Source organism: Leucopleurus acutus (genome assembly GCF_964270905.1).
Source record: "Leucopleurus acutus genome assembly, chromosome: 1".
Lineage (NCBI taxonomy): Eukaryota > Metazoa > Chordata > Mammalia > Artiodactyla > Delphinidae > Leucopleurus > Leucopleurus acutus.
In genome coordinates, this window is record NC_139142.1 from 48,052,994 (window position 1) to 48,074,101 (window position 21,108).

At 38.5% G+C, this 21,108-nt stretch overlaps 1 protein-coding gene across 1 annotated transcript; it reads right to left on the minus strand.

Moving 5' to 3' along the window:
* Nucleotides 1-993: 993 nt before the first annotated feature.
* RTRAF (RNA transcription, translation and transport factor) lies at nt 994-17,173 on the minus strand. The gene is made up of 8 exons (XM_082851781.1): nt 17,034-17,173; nt 15,295-15,419; nt 11,938-12,037; nt 7,520-7,606; nt 6,531-6,619; nt 4,268-4,336; nt 1,434-1,482; nt 994-1,316 (listed from the first exon to the last, which is right to left on the minus strand). Exons 1-8 carry the CDS (start codon nt 17,092-17,094, stop codon nt 1,162-1,164), a joined length of 735 nt encoding a protein of 244 aa, XP_082707907.1. The 5' UTR covers nt 17,095-17,173; the 3' UTR covers nt 994-1,161.
* Nucleotides 17,174-21,108: the final 3,935 nt, after the last annotated feature.

The window sequence follows — 21,108 nt, forward strand, 5'->3', positions numbered from 1 at the left end:
ACCTAGAAAAGCTAATGGCCAACACATAGGGGTGACCATTCTACTACCTTAAGTCTACCTAGCTTAACTATACACACAAAAAAAGGTCTATTAGGATATTTCCTCTTTAAAAGACTTGCTGTGGCAAACTGGATATAAAATACTCACATGCTGTCCCCTCCCTCCACAGGAAGAAAGTAACTATGGTATTATAAAGGACTTGGGAGTTTACAATCGGAATCAGGACCCTAAAGAACATTTACTGCGGACAAAGGTGAAGAAAGTGAAAAAGCAATTGGCCATTAGAAGTTCTGGACATATGAACATTTTCAGTGCAAAAAGACTAAGTATATTTTGTGAAAAGTTTATACCTCAATCTTTACTACTGTATTTTTAAAAACAAAAGTTATTTCAAGTTTAAAAAGGTAACAATTTTAATTGTTGCTTATTAAAGCAACTTTTAATAAACATTTATGTCATATTTAAAAGGCCAAATTAATTGAACTAAGAACCAGTTAGAGCACGTTAAGACCCTAAATCTGACTATTGCTACAGATTCTTCCTGGCCAAGAAATTAAAGTACATGTGATCAGTATAAAAATATGATCCTAAAGATCATAAACCTTGATGTAGAGAAGGCTATGCAGAACTGATGGGAAAGAGCCAACTTATTCTAAGATTTTTTTTTTTTACCTCTGCATAAGTGCATTTCTATTTATATTAAAAGGTGCTACAATGTTTCAGTTTGTATTTTCTGATCCTGTAAGTCCCTCTATAGAATTACCCACAGAAATTACATTTATATATAAATATTAAAGATGTAACAGTTCTCAAATTTTCTAGATTACTCCAATAAAATATTTTAAGTTTTCCTATGACTTAACGATCTGTATTGTCTATATGTATAATGAAGTTAGGGGGGGTGGCATGTACCTAAACCACAAGGGAGGAAGCAGATTAATTAATTAATTATACAAATACATAAACATAACACATGGTCAAAGAACAAAAAAATCACCTTCCCAAATTTATTAAAGAAAATGCAGTGATGGTAAATACCTGTAGAACATAGTCAATTTTCTGGAATTCTTCCCTTGAAGACATGACATTTCCAAACACATGCCAAAGCGTACATGGTTCCCAACTGTACTAAGTAGGTGAGAAGCTGAAATCCTAAAATGTTCATCTTCCAACTTTCCCCAGTCTGTGGTCTGTCTTTGGATCGGCAATAATCGCCTGAACGGCTACTATGGCTTCATTAATCTTTGTCTGTAGCTCTCTGAGCTCTTCTATATGCAGCAGTCGCAGAATTTGAGCAGCTTCATTAAGAACTGCATCTGTTTCATAAGAAACACTGCATTAATCAATAACGTTTGCATATATTCACTCATTTCCCCCAAATATTCAGTAAGTCTCTAAAAACAGTTTGAATTAAAACAAAATCACGTACTTACCTCCTGTGTCAAAACCAAGAATATGCTTGTCTAAAGCAACAGGCAAGCCCTTTAGGAAAAAAAGGACAAAAATCAGACCGTATAGTTATTCGTTCACATTTTCTCACCTCAAATTGAAAAGCAGCTAGCTATTATTTTAACCCTTTTAGCTGCAGTGGCAAGGTGCCTGAGAATTTTCTCTTTAAAATTTGCCTTTTTATGAGTTAGGTTTTTCCTACTACAACTAGTTAGGAAAGAATGGCCTTTACATGTAGTCGGCAGCTAGTCCCATAACACATCCAATCCTTTAAGACCAGACATATGAAAGAATAGCTCTTTTTTGCAGAAGTGCTGTCACTACTGCTATGGAAGGAAGGTTGAGCAGGGCTGCCACTGTTTCAGTTATAGTAAGCAGCAGTGTACCAGGCAAATAGGACTATTTTTGTGTGTGTGTGTGGTAACGCGGGCCTCTCACTGTTGGGGCCTTTCCCGTTGCGGAGCACAGGCCCAGCGGCCATGGCTCATGGGCCCAGCCGCTCCGCGGCATGTGGGATCTTCCCAGACCAGGGCATGAACCTGTGTCCCCTGCATCGGCAGGCGGACTCTCAACCACTGCGCCACCAGGGAAGCCCAGGACTACTTTTAAGATGAATTTCCTCAAGCAAGTTTACTTCGGAGCACATTAATTTGCCTTTATGAATTGAACAAATCTAAAATATACATAGCTTTTTTCTGCAAGCATGATGTTTACCAGATTATATTAACTTTCAACAGTTCATTTAAAAGTTACTTTGAAGTCATCTAGGAAAATGAACAGAATCTAAACCATTTAGCTAACCAGTCAGCACCTGCATAGATATACCAGAGATGGTGACTATGGTGGCGCCAACCTGTATAAAGTTCACAATAACTATCAAATAAAAACGAGGACAGGCAGTCTAGACTTTCTGCTGATTATACTGTATAAAATCATCACCAGTTTTAAAAAAAGTCACTATACTTTCAACAGTACAAATGCTAAGCTGTCACTACTCACTTCTTGCCTAATTATTAATGCAAATCTACCCAGACTCAAAATGCTTTAAAATCACTAGTAATACATTATACACATGAAGAAACAAATGGGTATGAAAATTCTGTTAGCAAAAAACTAGAGTAGAATTGTACTTGAGTAGCTTTCTGTGTCAGTCTGGTACCAGAGTTTCTGTTCTCCCTTCATCTGCCAACAGACCACCTAGGAACAGGCACCCCTGAAGATGACCACACGCCCCAAATGCTAGTTATGAACGATTGCAAACAAGAACACTCAACTATAGAACTCTTCCACTGTATTATTATAGCATAGTATCTTTTTTATTTTTTTTGCGGAACGCGGGCCTCTCACTGTTGTGGCCTCTCCCGTTGCGGAGCACAGGCTCTGGACGCGCAGGCTCAGCGGCCATGGCTCACGGGCCCAGCCGCTCCGTGGCATGTGGGATCTTCCCGGACCGGGGCAAGAACCCATGTCCCCTAGCATCGGCAGGCGGACTCTCAACCACTGCGCCACGACGGAAGCCCAGCATAGTATCTTTTGAGATGACATTAAAGTTCAGATTTATTTGGAGCATTGAAAATAAGCTGAATTTTACTTTGCAAACAAGAGCAAAGAGATTTGGCTATGGCCTTATTTGCACTGCCTTCCAAACCAAAGGCATAATTTTGCTGAATGATGAATGATTTTATTATGCCAGAACAATTTACTGTCTGTTCTATAGTGTGGGTGAAATAAGCTGATCTTTAATCCAATTTCCAGTGGCCTGATTCATACATAATTAATAAGCCAATAAGAAACTTTAAAAGAAACTGTCTTTCAGAGGAGACTACACTGCCCCGGCATTAATAACCTTAATACTGTTGGGCTTCGATAAAGATGGGATCAGAGGACAATTGGGGAATTGGAGGGTGAGGGAGACACAATAGAAGGACCAGGGTCCAGAATGTGGACTGTACCCAAGACCTTCATCTGTGTAGCAGGAAGGGGCATTATCAGACACCTGCAGCTGCTAACCCCTGAGGACATTCTCTGTACTGACCCATAGTCAAGAGGACTTCAGGGGCATTTGGGTTTCTAGGACAGTTCATCTAAAAATATCCTAGATTTATTAACAAGCTACATTTTTATGATTTATGCTAGGAAATAGAATAAACTGAGATTTCTCTGAAGAAACAAAAGTGTGAAGATAAAGACTTAAATAGAAAAGAAAATGAATTACTAAAAAAGAGAAGGTGTGTCCTGTTTTCTAGCAGTTAGTCAAAGTAACCCAGTAAATTTCACAAGTGTTAAGTTCTTTGAAATAAACTTTAACTGGGCACATGCGGTGGTTTTGAACTGGTAGACTGTGGATATGCTATTGGAGGCTTCTTAAAAGTAATGAAGTGAGATAAACATGAAGTTCACTTTTCACTCAGAGATGACTGGATAGGGCTTCCCGGGTGGCGCAGTGGTTGAGAGCCCGCCTGCCGATGCAGGGGACATGGGTTCGTGCTCCAGTCCAGGACGATCCCACATGCTGCGGAGCGGCTGGGCCCGTGAGCCATGGCCGCTGAGCCTGCGCATCCGGAGCCTGTGCTCCGCAACAGGAGAGGCCACAACAGTGAGAGGCCCACGTACCACAAAAAAAAAAAAAAAATACTGGATACAGTTTGCTTCAGAATCAAATTCAATCCCACTGAAGTAAGCTATTCTTTCTCTGGGCAGTTCTAACACAGAATTGATATCTTAAGCATTCTCAGGTAAAGTTCAAACTTGTGACAACCAAAAGAAACTTTCAGTAATAATTAATTTAAAATTTATTTAAATTAAAAAAACAGCATACCTCTTTCGTTTGATTTGCTTTAGCAACTGCATCCTGTGTCAGGCGCTCCTGGACCAAAATGCGAATTGCCTAAAAAATCCCAAAATAGTATTTTTACTTTTTATAGGCTGTCTGTTATCTTTTCTTCTCTGAGACTACAGAATAAGGATGCCCAATTTGATGAAATTAGAAATACCTAATTCATTAACAAACTCCCCAGCAAATTAAAAATCAAAAAAATAGCTACTGTAATGAAAGTTTTCACTTCTAATATTTAATAATGTGGAATGATGTTCGTTACAATTACGTTTTTTGAATAAGTAATTTGTGTGTGCTAAAATTTTTTTTTAAATAAAGAAGGATACATGGCGAAAAAGTATGTCTCCTTTCTACCCAAGCTTCAGCCATACTTTCAGAAAACAATTATTGCTACCAGATCCTTGTGTATACTCACAAGGCCTCTATCAAATTACAAGCACACTCAGGGATATATGCAAGTGCACGTGCGTGCGCGCGCGCACACACACACACACACACACACACACATATGCACCTTTGATACAAAGCGTAGCATATCATACACACTGTCCCTGCTTTCTTCACTTGATTACAGTAAAATGTTTTCAGATCTTTCAAAGGACACATTTTTTTCATTAGCAAGGCATTTTACCACTGCAGACACAAATGCATACACACACCTGCTCACACATAAAAAGTAAGATTTTTTAATGGAATTTTAATTAGTGGATGACAGTTGCAACCAAGATAAGTGTGAAAATTATTTTTAATAAAAACAAACCAAATGCTACATATGAAAAAGAATTAAACCAATCTAACAGTAACTGCAAATGTATTTTACACAGTCCAGCTGCCAGTTAATGTATTGATTCTCACAGCTGCAATATGGATGTTTTCCATATTGTCATGTATTGTTTGAATGCTTCTTAAAATAACTCAAAAGGACAAACATGCTAGGATTAGAATTTTATAAAGCTTTTGATTATAACTGACTTATATTGTACTTTAGCACCCCAAATATGCTAGCATTGTCTGTTCTCCTCTCACTCAGTTTATGATTAAAGCTGACATAACCACCGTAGAACTGTTCCAAAGCAATTTCTATAATTGCCTGAGTAAGGAACAAGCCTTTGAAAGAGCTAAATTTCACTAAAAACAACTTTTGTCTCTTGGCGTCCAATCTGAGTTGAGAAAATCTGAGTTAACACTCAGATTCAGTATAGAGAATTATAATAATCTAGGAATAGAACAGTATTCCCATATTACAACTGTCATTTAATAAATACAATTCTAAAAAGGAGAATAAATTATGATCTCTTGTGGGTAGAGTGAAATTATTCAATTTCCTGCAAAGCAGTTTAAAGTAATTTAAAGCTCTTTAATTTCTCATAAAATCAATAATAATTTTTAAAATAACTTCCAAGTCTGGTAGTACCAGTCCCCTGCCCCTCCCCTTCCCCCCACTAGACTATCAAAATTACTCAACATAAATCTTCTGAAGCATGAGTATATTTTTCCACCGAGAAATAAGAGGCCTCTTTTAGGCCATCAGGTTCCCTGCTGTAAGGTATGAACTGAGTGGCCTATCTAGGATGGGGGGCTTGGAGGACAGAAACATTCATTCCTCAAAGAGATTTGGGGGTATGTTTTTGACCAAATTCACCATTACAAGTTTGGCATTTTCCACAATCTTAATGAATACAGACCATGAATATTTAAAAGGACTGATTAAACAGAAGTGGGGTGATATAGGAAAATAAATGGACCAGGACGTCCTTGGCGGTCCAGTGGTTAGGACTCTGCTTCCAATGCAGGGGGTGTGGGTTCGATCCCTGGTCAGGGAACTAAGATCCCAGATGCCATGTGGCCAAAAAAGAAAAGAATGGAGCATAAGGTCCAGTGCCTAGATTAAAATCCTGACTATCATTTTCTATGTCAGCTTGAACATTATTTATCTATTATCTTTAAGTCTCAGTTTCTTCATATACATATTTTAAAAAGACACTAGCATCCACCTCTAGGAATGTTGGGAGGATTGAATGAGTCATCTGTGCACAGTGGCAGGCACACAGTAAACACTCTTTGATATTAGTTGTTAGGTAAGCTAAAACCAATGAATTCAAGAAATCTGCTTTATGTCCCACATTCCTCCAACATTTTCCTCATTCTACCATAGATTTAAATATCAAACACAGTTATTTTTAGAAAATGAAGTTTTTAAAATTATATACAGAGTTTTTGTCAAGAATCAAGAAATGAAGCTGACCTTAAGCATTACCAGGTAATCGTCATGACGCTGAATCTGAAGAAGGTTAGCCAAAGCCATTACACCAGCCTTAAAATCAGGATTATTTACTATAAAAGATTAAAAATGGAAACTTACAGCTCTGCAAGCATGTAATTACAAACGTATATGTAAACATATAAACTTAAAAAAAAATTTATTTTCTAGTAACAACAAATCTCTTTAATTTCTAAAATTGCTGCTGACAAAAGCAGTATGGGGTAAATCAGGTAAACTGATGAGATCAATGGTTTTCCTACTAATCAACCAAAGTGAACAATCCAATAAATGACTAAATTAACTCACATGAGGTTTGTTCTGTAACTTTCTCTGCAAGGCCCATTTATGTAACACTATTAATTAACCTTTCTTCCCAAAGCTATTAATTTTAATACACAGATTCCCTTCAATGGACAGTTTTCCCAAAACCTTTTCTCCAAGCAGCAGCTCTAGAGCATCCAAGCAGCTTATTAATTCATTAAGGGTAACTCATAAATTACAGGTCACAGTCAGTCAGTGAAAGAATATTTAACATATTATAATCTAAGTAATTAGAATCTTAATACTTTTAAAAGGAGAAAGAATTACTTAAAGACATCTGGGACTTAAAACAATGAAAAATTTTAACACTTGTCTCATACTGTCATTAGATTAGAAAAAATATTTTCTGCACCCAGGAAGGCAAACAATCACCACCATGATTAAATAAAATCAAAACCCCCAAGTTACTATGAGCAGATGAAAGAAGAGCATTTTCAGTTTCAGATATTCAGCTACAAGAGGAGCGAGAAAGCACACTATAACTGACAGGAAAAAACAGCACAGAGAATAAAATATCAACACAAATGTTGTCTGCATGAAACACTCTTAATCTACTACAACCAAATAAACCCAGACTTCATTCTAGGAAGTAAAAAACATTTAAGAAACCAAAAATGTTGATGATCATTTTTATGCATTTATAAACTTACCATCCAAATTGATCAATGGCTCTGCATTTTTAGCTGCATTGTCAGCGTTTTTTGTATTATCAGGTACCAAGTCCTTGTATTTTTCAGCTGTAAAAATAGGCAAAAATACAATTTGCAGAGCTTCAACTTAAGGTAAAACAAACGTTGCTTATTTACTGAATTTAACTGAGCCAAACTGGTTATAAGCATAAGACAACCCAAGCATTCAAAAAAAAAATGCTATAATAAAAAATCTACTAGAAGACAATGTGACTAGCTTTTTAATTAAGCTGAAATGATTATCAGACACAAATATCTTTTCATTAACATTTCTTAAAGCAAAACATTTCAAAAACTACCTAAATTTTAGAAGAGAAAGTCTGCTTTTCAGCTTCCTGTCAAACTTGGTAGGGGTAGAAGAATGGGAGAAGGGTAAGTATAGGTCACGTGAGGTTAAATACAAACACACTAAGAAGTTTCTTCGCAAATTCTGTGAATGCTGTATACAAAACCAAAAACCTTGCTTTCTAAAAAAAATCACTTCAGGGCTTCCCTGGTGGCACAGTGGCTGAGAGTCCGCCTGCCGATGCAGGGGACACAGGTTCGTGCCCTGGTCCGGGAGGATCCCACATGTCGTGGAGTGGCTGGGCCCATGAGCCATGGCCGCTGGGCCTGCGCATCCGGAGCCTGTGCTCCGCAATGGGAGAGGCCACAGCAGTGAGAGGCCCGCATACCGCAAAAAGAAAAAAAAAAAAAAAAATCACTTCAACTATACCATCATATGCAAACCTAAACTTATTTTATGGAGACTTAAAATGCAGAATTCCAAAAGAAGATTTTATTACTCTTACCTGAAAAATACTAAATAATATTTTAAAAGACTTTACAAATAAAAATATTTAATAGTAATTCACCAAACTTAAGGCCCAAAATGCCATCTTTGGCTATAGTGCTTATATGATTTGCTAAGGGAAAATAAAAGGATTAAAATTTAAATCAGACAGGAGTTAGCTTAAAGGAGCTACTGGCCAAACCTGGAACAATGTAAACATCAAAATACACAATGACAAAAAAGGATTAAGACCCACTGAGTAAAATAAGAATCCACATATCTACACTGATCTGAATAAACAAACAAACATAAACTGGTGAGAAGGGAAAGCTCTTCCTTATAGTGGAAAGACAAAAAATAAATGTAGAGGAATGATGGAATTAGAAAAACACCTTCTAGTCATCATAATCAACATAATAATTGACTCAGGCAAAAATCATCAAATGTATACTAAAGCTAAGGTTTGAAGAGGAGAAGCATATAGAAATCATCCAATCTCTCTCCACAAGATGTGTAATTTTTACACTGAAGAAAGCTTAACCAAGTGATCAGAATAACATGACCAGTATTCAGGCATATCACCAACACATGCCTCCTGATATGATGCACTTAAAAGAACACAACATCACTTCTGTGTTACTCTCAACAAAACTACAAACCCTGAATCTAATCATGAGGAAACATCAGACTCACTCAAACTGAAGGACATTCTACAAAATAAATGTCAGTGTCCTGAAGCATGACGACTGAGTAACTATTCCAGACTGTAGGAGACTAAAGAGACTAAGGAGAATAAATGTAACACATGATCCAGGACTGCTCTGGAGGTTTTTGTTTGCTTGTTTTTGCCATAAGGAACATTGAGACAAATGATGAAATGTGAATCTCACATACAGATAACAGTAAAGAATTAAAGTTAATTTCCGATTTTGATAAATGTACTGTAGCTATGTAAGACAATGACTTTTTTTAGGAAATGCACATAAGGGTAAAAGAGAAATCATTTACAACTTAGTGTCAAATGGTTTAGAAAAAATTAGGAGTATGTATATATATAGAGAGAGAAGGATAAGGCAAATGAAGTAAACTGTTAATATCTGCAGAATCTGAGTATGGAAAAATTATTTTTACTATTCTTGCAATCTTTCTGTAAATCTAAAATTATGTCAAAAGAGTTAAAAGAATTTAAGTCAGATTTTAATCACCTTAATTGACAAGCTAGCAAAAGGCTTTAAAAAACATTAAGGCACAAACAATAAAAATTCACAATGGTTTTATCAAATAAGAATAAAAATTTTAAATAACTTAAAAGTCAAGAAGAATGTAACTTATTAATGTAAACCATAAAAGCACAGCAGTGCCTCCTACCGATAAGGGGCAGTGTTTCTCATGCAAACTCAGTTTTTTTTAATACATTAAAGAAGACCATGCTTATCACTGAGAAGTAACTGTACTTAACAGTAATACAGTCAACTACAAGGATACACAATCATATGGCATCTACTGTTCTTGGTACAACCTAGGTAACCTAAGTTGAAGTATTATAAAAATGGGACAAATGGACTAAATAAGGGTAAAATAGAAATAAATTGAGATGTGACTATAATTTTACGTGGGAATAGCTGAAAAACACTTGAAAAGCTGGAGAATACTTTGTTGCAAATTAACTAACAGAGTTCCTACCAACTCAGACCAGAACAGGCATATTTTGCTAAAGGCTCCATAGTAAAGAAAAAGTCTTTGAGTTTTCCTTAAGATTTCTGCCATAAGGCATCTGAAACTTAAGTTTGAAGAACCAGCAAAAAAAACAGCTGGCTGATGCTCCACACCAGTATGTATAGACATTCATATATTGAATTTACCAAGCATTTATGGTTGATAAGCACATCTACTGTACACAAGAAACTCAGGTACTGTGGCAGAGAGAATCATGACTGCTCCCTCCCCCGCAAAAAAATGTCCATATTCTAATCCCTGGAACTTATGAATATGGTGTCTTACATGGCAAAAGGGACTTTGTGGATGTGATTAAATTAAGGACCTTGAAATTGGGGGTATAGGGGTTATCCTGGATTACCTAGGTGCGCCCAATGTAACCAAAGCATCCTTATAAGAGGGAGGCAGGAAGGTCAGTCAGAGAAGATGTGACAATGAGAGCAGAATCACAGAGTTTAGAAGATGATATTCTGCTAGATTTGAAGATAAAGGGGCCAGAGTCACAGAATGCAGGCAGCCTCTAGAAGATGGAAAAGACAAAGAAACGGATCTTCCCCTAGAGCCTCCAAAAGGAACCAACCCAGTCGACAAATTGACTTCAGTCCTAATACAGATGTTGGACTTCTGACCTCCAAAACTGTAAGATAATAAACAGTCTTTTAAGTCACTGAGTTTGTGGTAATTTGTTACAGCAGCAACAGGAAACTAATAGAGGTACCATGTAGGAAACAAAGCTGAGTATCAGCTTACAATTTAGTGGCGCAAGTAAGACATAAGCAAAATGGAAAGTGGCGAATGACTTAAAAAGCTATAGGGTTAAATGGGAAAGCAATGGTTTCTGAATACGTAAAAGGAACTATCGTTTGGAAACAAAGTGTAGCATTCTAAAACATTTATGTTTCAAAAAATTAGCTTGGTGGGCCATGTGGATGAGACTAGAGGGTGACATAGATGGGAGACTAGTATGAAAGACATTCCAATAATCTCAGGAAAAAGTGGCAAGAGCTTGAATTAGGGCGACAGCAGTGAGGATGGAGAAGGAAAGATACGACAAGGGAAAAAAGGATGGAACAGAATAAGAGGAAAAGGGAGAGGCCAAAGACATTAAAAAGGCTTCAAACGTAAATCATTAAGAGGACTGGAACTGACAGTCCCATGAAAGAGAACAACATAAATGCAGGGGATGGAGGTAAAGTAAGATAATCAGATCTTACATTCAGATGTTAGCAGGCCTTTCAAACTGAAATGGCCTGAGAGAAAACAGTTTATTGGAAAACTATTTTTACTATAGGTACTAACATTCAAAACCTTCCAATGATACAAGTATCTGTAATAAAATAACATTAAACAATAATAATAAATATATTTTGGCCTATAGTGCAAATTTGCATTAGATGTATATTTCAGTCTCTTGTGAAATTACCTGCTGCAACCAACACTTGAAATCCTATCAATTCTGGGACAGCAGCAACAAGTGAACTTGAAAGGCTAAGGTACAGACTGAAAGATGGCAAATTCACCAAAGTAATGTGACATTGTGAGAAGACATTCAATTAGCCTTCTTCTTCAGAAGACATCGCCTTCAAATTCTAAAAGAAAAATCTAAATACCAATGGAAACCAGTGCTTTTAATATCTTATGAGAGTAAGGAGACGCTCTAATTTTAGAAAAGAAAATTCTTTCCTAGACCATTTGGGAGCTGGATACAGAAGAATAATTACAAAAAGTAAATTTTTAAACAGATGCTGTAAAGTGAGATGAGGATGTACAAAACTTAAAATGAACCAAAAGTAAAACAATGTAAGATAAACTGGCAAGTTCCCTACATTTTTACACTCCTTTCCCACCTTTCCTCTCTCTCTTTAAAACAGACATTCCCCACAAAACATACCATTATCTCCATATTCAAGTCTAACAGCTAAACCAAGAAGCCAGTCGATTGCTTCTGGTCGATCTTGAATCTTGAAAGGACAGTTAACATCTCTGAGATACTGTAAGGGGAATAAAAAGTCTGGTTTCATTATTACTATAAAGTCACAAAATAAAAAAATGGTAGAGTTGAAAGAGACCTTGGTTTGGATCTCTAAGAATTTCTTATAACATTTACATTACTAAACCTTTGATGCAATTATATAACCCAAAGGAAGGAAACACTTAAGTGTACCACTCAGGGAAAAAAAATGAAGTAGGCCCATCATGCTTTTTGAAATTTTTACTTTTGCAGATTCCAGATAGGGCACCACTGCCTAGATGCAGAATAACTTCATTTTGTAGATGAGAAAACCGAAGCCTAGAGGTCAGCACTTGCTGACAGCTATACGACTTAAATCGGGGAGCTGAATCTAAACTTTCTGATTCTAGGTCTCAATACACATAGAGCAGGTAAATAAAAAGGACTTTAATTAAAAAGGAGGATATACCAAAAACCCCAAACAAAACAAAACCAATTATTATCTAAACCTTAGCTTTCATATCGTGGAAATGCTTCTGAATAGAGTAAGCCATGTGACATACAAGCGTTTTGAATAAATGTCAGAAGCTGCATATTCAAATGAGTATGTCCTTAAACTAAGTCTCTTAGGAACTTAAAATCTAATTCCACCAACAATGACATTACTCAAAACTTCTGGAACTCCTTTTTGGAAATTCTTTGCGGGATAATTAATGAATCAGCACTTTTTAGCCGTCACTTATTTTCTAATCAAAAATTTTATTCCTCTGCTTTAAAAAAAAAGCACCTCATTCACAAGATTTAGTCATGATGCAAAAAGCAAATCCATGTTCGAAGTATTAAAAAACTGTCAATATTAAGGATATTCAAAAGATGTCTCCTGATCTAAAAGTATTTCCAAAAGAAGTTCCAAATATACTTTAGGCAATGACATCATCATTCCAAAGAAACCACCTTGAAAGATAATATCTGTGTAAGTTCCAATATATTTATCTTTAGGTTATACTACTTTACTGTCAATTCTGGGTGTTTTTCATCAGAAAGTTTTTCATATTCTTCAGTACCCTTCCACATGTGGAACTCTGTATTGTCTTGTACACGTGAGCAGGCCATCGTAGATGTAATATAAGAAATATAAAATCCTAACAATGTATTTCAAAGTCTTAAGAAGCCTATCAAAAATTTCAAAAATACTCTTGAAGGGCAAAGGAAAATAATCCAGTAGTAGCAATAATAGTAGTAGAGGCAGGGAAATTAATAAACATATAGCACTTGATATGGTCCAGGCACCTCTGTGAAAAGGTACATAGGTATATTTCAATAACAATACATACCACTCCTATGAGATAGATACCACTGTTATCCCCATTTATTGATAACAGTATTGAGCCACAGAATGGTTAATAAACTTGCCCATTGTCAGAGGCAGTATGTAACTTACACAATCCTCTAATTCATAAAACTAGAAACTTAGGGAGCTAAACACCAGTAAATGAAAATTTAGTCACTTTTCATATTCTTTTATTTAACATTTTTATTGGAGTATAACTGCTTTACAATGTTGTTTTAGTTTCTGCTGTACAACAAAGTGAATCAGCTATACGTATACATATATCCCCATATCCCCTCCCTCTTGCATCTCCCTCCCACCCTCCCTATCCCACCCCTCTAGGTGGTCACAAAGCACTGAGCTGATCTCCCTGTGCTATGCAGCTGCTTCCCACTAGCTATCTGTTTTACATCTAGTAGTGTATATATGTCAACGCTACTCTCTCACTTCGTCCCAGCTTCCCCTTCCCCCTCCTCGGGTCCTCAAGTCCATTCTCTACATCTGCGTCTTTACTCCTGTCCTGCCCCTAGGTTCATCAGAACCTGTTTTTTTTTTTTTTTTTAGATTCCATATATATGTGTTAGCATATGGTATTTGTTTTTCCCTTTCTGACCTACTTCACTCTGTATGATAGCCTCTAGGTCCATCCACCTCACTACAAATAACTCAATTAAAAATATGGAACACTTCACGAATTTGCGTGTCATCCTTGTGCAGTGACCATGCTAATCCTCTCTATATTGTTGCTCCAATTTTAGTATATGTGCTGCCGAAGTGACCATTACTTTTCATATTCTTAAAGGAAGAGAGCTCGTCAAAGTAATAGAGCTAATAAAAATGTTTAATGTAAATAATGATACTGTAAAATGTAATTTTTATTCTAATTTGAAAACAACTCTGTTTTCTGCAAAAACATTACTAAAATTAAACTAGGTCAACAGGAAAGTTATTCCAGCCACAAAAATAAGATAACACACGCAGATCTTTTCAGGATTATTTCTATTGTACATAACAAGGGACAACTGTGTATGTTAAAAATAAGCAAAAACAAGACATAATCTTAGTTTTCAAGCGTGTCAATAACGTCTTATTTTAATATAATACTCTAACTGTATCTCTGCTATATTTTTAATGTAATGTAAAAATTCTGATTTTTGCCATTTTTACTATTTAGAGAATATGTGTCACTGTTTATTTAAGAAGTCTCAGTGTTTCTGGACAAAACTATTTCTTCCCTTTTTTTTGAGTGTCTACTTGTGCCATTACCTTTATTAGTTAACAGTCTATAAAGTTAGTTTTCAATGGGCAGCGGGCTAGTCAGGTATAGGGCCCTAAAAGATGTGAATACAGAGTAAGTTTTGCTATAGAGAAAATGCAGAAATGAATATTCATATATCATTCATTTACATACATACACATACATGTAAACAAATAAACACACACAAATATATAAATTCATGAAACAAACAGGTCTCTCTACTGTATGTCAGGCACACATCTAAGTACTGGGGATAAGCGCCTCCTCTCCAGCTACATAAGCTTAAAGCTGACAGTTTCGAGTAAGCAGGGATTGGTTGGGAAAGGTGAGGAGTGGGAAGACTAGTCCAGTCATATCACCTAAAACTGTGGTAGCTCCCCAGTTGGGTCAAGTTCAAACTCTTTATGGCACATGAGCTTTCCTCTCTCCTCAGCCTACTCTATACTCCCCTCCACCCTCATGCCTAATGATTCACCATACTATTTCTATCTAATACTGAATGTTTGGTAGGAAGAGATAATATAATCTGCTTTAAAAACCAAAAAACATGGTAAGAAAAAAGTAAAATTCCTGAAGTCTAGCTTTTCTAACACTGATCATTATTAGTGTTATTTATTTTAAAAGAACACAGTAATTTTAAGCTTGCCTGTCTTCATATAATTTTTAGACAAGCTCTCTGTACGTTTTATTTTACTTTCTAATTCATTACCTTTTCAAAGAACTTGGGCCAGTCACTGCTGTGAATGTTTCTTAAATTACCTCTGTCTTCAATCTTGTAGTGTCTGATTTTCTGGTCTTCGAGCCAAACAATAAAGTTTCTAAATTCTGTTTCATCTGCAATAAAAACACCATATAAATCACGAGAAGCACTAGGTAGCAGGTAAAACACTTCCTTCACAAACAGTCTTGTGGAATTTTTTTTTTTAACTCCAAAATTATAAGTTACTTGAGCTGCTTGAAGCAGGAGTTGAAAGTGCAGACTTTGGATTGACTTATGTTCATATCCTGGCCTGAATTCAAATTGACTCCAGACATTTAGTGGTTGTGTGAAATTGGGCTAATTACCTAAATTTTCCAGGCCTCAGATTCTTGAGTTACAAAATGGGGAGTAATAGTAAGACTTACCTCATAGGGTTGTTATGAAGATTAAATAAAATATTTAACGATCAAAACAGTGTCTAGCACACAGTTTTGCTATTTAAGTGTCAGTTATTATTCCAGTTCCTATGGGGAAGAGGAGGAAGGACTGGGCCAGGTTAAATTTACAGCAATCATAACGTACAAGAAATTAAATGGCAAACAGAAAGAAGATACTGACTCCCATTGTCTTTTACTGTTATGGCACATTAAACGCATTCATGAAAAAGTACAGATGTTGTTTCATTTAATCCTCCCACACCATTTCGAGGTAGGTAATATCCCTATTTTACCAGTGAAAAAGCCTGAGGCTCAAAGATTCAAATTCAGATCTAAGCTCTACTACCACTGAACCTTTTTTCTTACATAAAAGGCAAAGCAGAAAAACAAGTTTCTATAAATTGACATGCTTCTACAGATCAACAAAACTCTGCTATCCTGCTTGGAAATTATTTTCAATTACAAAATTCAAGCTTGAATTCAAATTCAGGCCTCCCTTATGAAGTCTTGAGACTTATACAATGGTCTGAACATCCCAGGGTGTGCTTGATCACTTTCAAACTTATTAGTCTACCACAGGCCAAGAACTCTGGAAGAAAATGAATAGTGGGTAGTAGGTGAGTAGCAGTGGGGAGCAATGTTAATACTTCTTACAATTTTAATGCTGTGAATTACCAAATACCTTTGTATTTACAATTCAACCGCCCCGCTCGTCTGCTATTAACTTTTTTTGCACGACTCGCACACTGTCATTAGCTCGTTCCTATACGCGCTTGCCCCGACACTGTCAGTACTGGACTTCGTTCTATCTCGAGCTCAAACTGCCGGATGGGCTCCCACTGCCCCCACCCCACCCCTTAGTTCCCAAGGGGCAATGAACGAGTCTTCAAGTTACTCAGCATCTTCCTCGGATTCCACCACTCTGCTGGCCCCCAACAGGTGCTCAAGGTATCGCCCAATCACCCGGAAGCCACGGGGCTGAAGGGCTACGTCAAAAAGCGAAGACTTTCCCTCTAGAGCGCTGAGGGTGCGGGCGAGGGGGGGTGGGCGTGGGGTCTGGAGTTCAGCAAGTGCAGAAAGTGCTGATGCCGAGGCAAGAGCGGGTGGCGGGGCTCTGAAGCCGGGGAAGGAAGGCGGAAAGCAGAGGTGCTTGGCGGCCGGGAGGAGAGGAGTCCAGGGGAGACAAGGCCGCGGACGGTCCGGGTGGGGAGCCCAGGTGCCGGCGCTGAGAGAACGGCGGCCCGGCGGCGAGGAAGCGGGGGGGGGGGGGGGAATCACTGACGCGCGGCGGGCCCAGGACCGCCTCCTCACCTTTGCAGTTGAAGCCGGCAGGGTTGTGGTAGTCGAGGGCCGTCAGCTTGCGTCGGAACATGGTGCCCGCTGCTCGCTCCGGTCCCCCAGGCTGCGGCCGGGAGAAGAGAGGCGCGGAGGAGCGGGCGGCACAGACACCGGCGACGCGGCGAGAGGGCGGGCGGGCGCCGGGCGCTCCGAAATGACGGCGGCCTTAGCCAATCGTAGCTTAGGGACGGCCGCCGCCTGCCAATGCCCACCAATCGCGGCTCCGGCTGCGAAGGCGGGGCCACGTCGGGGCACGTCGACGCTCAAATAAACTTTATTGTCAGCCTCCTAGTTGTACAATAGGCAGAAAGCAACCGAGAAGCCAGTTACCTCTTGCTTTCCTCGCCGTCTTGATCATGCAAACTGTTTACTATTTTCAGTGTATTCATTCATTCATTTAATTATTATATGCCTCCTACATAATAGATGCTCTTCTAACACTGCTAATGCAAAGACTTTTAGCAAGGTCCCTTTATGACTCGTTGGGAGTGACCCACAGGTAAACATAACTGTAATACTGTGTGAGAGTTCCAGACATCACCAGCAGCCAGAATCTTGAAGCCAGAAACCTGGACTTATCCTTTACTCCCTCTTACTGAAGTTACAACATCCACTAGTTTATTGATTTCTGCTGTTCTCTCTCATGTCTCTCTCAAATCCCTCATCTTCTCCCAACCCCACTGATGCTGCCTCAAATCAGGCCCTCATCATTTTTTGCTTACTCTAATTGTCTGATTTCTTAGGTCCAGTCTTGCCTTCTCCAATCCTTTCCCCCACGCAGCAATGATACTTATTTTCTAAAACAAAAACCTGTCCATAACAGTTTAATGCTTAGAATCTTTTAGTGGGTCCTCGTTGCCTTCTAGTAATAATCAAAACTTTTATTTAACACCCTTTCAGATCCAGTCCCATCTGCTTTCAGACACTGGAGAGACAACAGTGAGCAAGACAGACCAAGCTTCTACTTTCATGAAGTTTAAAAGGCCCTTGAGGGAAAACAAGCAATAAACAGACACACAGACACACTCTTTTGCAGTCAAAAGGGTAACTTGTTTTGAGGGAAGAGGATGTACAAAGGGAAGGAGTGAGCAGCAGCACGGCCCGGAGGGGCTAGAGCTTATAGGAGCTGGAGGGTAGGAGAGAATGACAGCTGATGAGACTTGGACAGAGGCAAGGACCCGATCAAGAAAGACCTTTCATGCCACACTAAGGTAAAAAGTGGGGGAAAGCAGCTTTTCAATTTTATTTTCTGGAATTGACTCTTTAGTGCAAAAAACTAAGCTGTTTGCTCTTAACCATGTCTATTTCAGGCCCAAAGTTATCAGCCACTTGAAACTCTGGTCATCACCACCAGGTGTGAGAAGATTGGAAGAGGATTCAGACACAGAGAAGGCTGCAGGGACCCCCAGACTCGAGCAGGGGTTAAAGCTAATTTTGGAAAAGACGTATAGCAGATTATAAGCATTCAACTTCTTTTTTATTTACAAACCATTTTGTCTTTTTTTCCTGCATTTGGCCTACCTTGAATGAAGTGTCCAACAAGAAGTGAATCTTAGACAATTCCATTTCTGAAGATCGAGCCCTCTATGTATTTACGTCAAGAAGGGGAAGTAGGGGCTTCCCTGGTGGCGCAGTAGTTGAGAGTCCGCCTGCCGATGCAGGGGACACGAGTTCGTGCCCCGGTCTGGGAGGATCCCACATGCCGCAGAGTGGCTGGGCCCGTGAGCCATGGCCGCTGAGCCTGTGCCCTGCAACAGGAGAGGCCACCAACAGTGAGAGGCCCGCATACCGCAAAAAAAAAAAAAAAAAAAAAAAGAAGGGGAAGTCGACTTTTATTATCAGATGACCTGAACTCCAATCTAGTAGTTGAGCAGGGGGTTGATAGGTCATTAATCCATCTGTTTAATTATTCAACAAAGTTGTTCAATATTGTCTGTGTGCCAGCCAGTCTTCTAGGCATTTTGGATGCACCTGTGAACTTTTACACAGAAAACCTCTGCCCTCGGAGAGCTTGCCATCTGGCAAGGGAAGATGAGCAATATAATTATAAATAAGTAAATTATTTCATATTTTAGAAGGCAGTAAGTCCTATGGGAAAGTCATAAGGTAAGAGGAATAGGAGGGGAGGTGGGGACAGTGGAGGCAGTGGGAAACGATGCAGCTTGCAGTTTTCAACAGGATGGTCAGGTTAGGCCTCATTGAGAAGGTAAATGTAGAGATGTAAGGAGGTAAGGGAGTTAGCCACATGAATAAATGGGGAAAGACAGTTCTAGTACTCAGTGTAAACGAGAGATGGGGAAGGTTTATATATTTTTAAATAATTGAAAAATCAAAAGAATATTTCAGGACACATGACAATTATATGAAATTCAAATTTTGTGTCCCTAAATAAAGTGGTATTGGAACACAGCCACACCCATTTGCTTACTGACTGCTCTGGTGCTATAAGCGTAGAGCTGAATGGCTATGACAGAGACACATGGCTCACAGAGCCTAGAATATTTGCAAGAGTTCATATGGTTTCAGAAATGCAGAGGAGGCAATGTCAACATTATTACCAGGCCAACGCATTATCAAGTCAGACAACAAATCAGAGATACAGGTTGCTCTTTGAGGTTATTTTCACAACTTGCAACATTTTTTTAAAGTCTTAGCAGTTTTTACTAGACCCCTTTGTTCAAATTATTCTTCCGAAGACAACAGAATAAGTTGGTAATAAGTCTCTATCACATAGAAAGACAAGTTTGATATTCTAATGAATGCTGTCAATTTAATGCCCCATTAAATCAGATCTTTTTTGACAAGATGTAAATGCAGAGAGGTCTTTATTCTTCCTTGGGAGAGAAAATCTCCTTCATCTCTTTCTGAGACTCTTCTGTTAATTATGAAGACTTGCACCTTTTTTTTTTTAGGTCAGGCTCTGGAATTTCATGATTTAATGTTAAAATTAAAAAGCAGGCCAGTGAATCTCAATTTTAATGGTAGAAATGGAATAGGAATGAATAGGAGTTTCCTTAGTCCTATACAGGGAGCATGGAGGATTCACCTTCCATACTTGATACTCAGGAGAAAAGCTTGCCTGACAATGAAAGCAACACAAAGAAAACAGAGCCAAGAGGTAGAAAAAGACAATTCCTGAAAATGTCTTGCTTTTCAGATATGTGAGCCCATAAATTCCTTTGGGTGCTTGATCCAGGTTGGGTTAGGGTTTTGTCACTTATGATTGAAATAGTCTTAACATGAGGACAGAGGCCAGAGAGAGTCAAAAGAAACAATCCAGAGCTGGTGGGACTCAGCATGGGATAAGCTGGGGATGGCTTAAAGGTGACCTCGGGAATGTCACACATCAGAGAATTGAAGAATGGTGGATGCAGGCATAGAAGCAGGAGCATTGGTACAAATGACCCAGCTGGGGAACATGAGGAATCAAGTTCAGGACCTACTGAGTTTGAGGTGATGGTTGATGTAAATGTGAAGGAAACCAGAATATGTCACTGCCAAATAGGTGTACCTCTGTGACATAAAAATTATTTTGAGCTGAAGGCAATTGAGAAGCAACAAACCCAGAAAAAGCTCCCCTTTTTTTTGCCTAAAGGCAGGTTATAAATTCTCCTTTTACTAGAGGTAGACTCTCATCAGCCCAGAGATGCAACAGAGAAATCTGCAAACAAACCTTCCTCCATTAGTTTCCTCCCATGTATTTATCTTCCCTCCTTAGTTGGCTACCCTTGGAAGACTAAAACTGCTCTGTCCTGTTATTTCTCTACAAATGTACTGTTCTCTGTCGAAAATGCTCTGTAAGCTGGAATTCTAAGCTGCCATTCTGAGTTACTTTTGGTTTAGGTTCTCCTGCATGATGCGTGCTGCACGTGTTAGTAACTGGATTGGTTTTCTCTGGTTAACCTGTTTTTGTTGTTGTTGTTGTTACAGGGGTTTCAGCCAAGAACTCAGAGGGCAGAGGGAGAATCATGATGTTTCTTCGCTTACACCCGTGAACACTCCTGAGATTCGGGAGTGAGCTTGAGTGAGTGGTCCAGGCTAGAGATGT

Coding starts and splice junctions, on each gene's coding strand:
- RTRAF (XM_082851781.1), bottom strand. CDS start 17,094: ATGTTCCGACGCAAGCTGACGGCCCTCGACTACCACAACCCTGCCGGC. Junction 6,620..7,519: donor GCCATTGATCAATTTGGATG/GTAAGTTTATAA, acceptor AATCTTTTATAG/TAAATAATCCTGATTTTAAG. Junction 1,483..4,267: donor AAGCAAATCAAACGAAAGAG/GTATGCTGTTTT, acceptor TTTTTCCTAAAG/GGCTTGCCTGTTGCTTTAGA.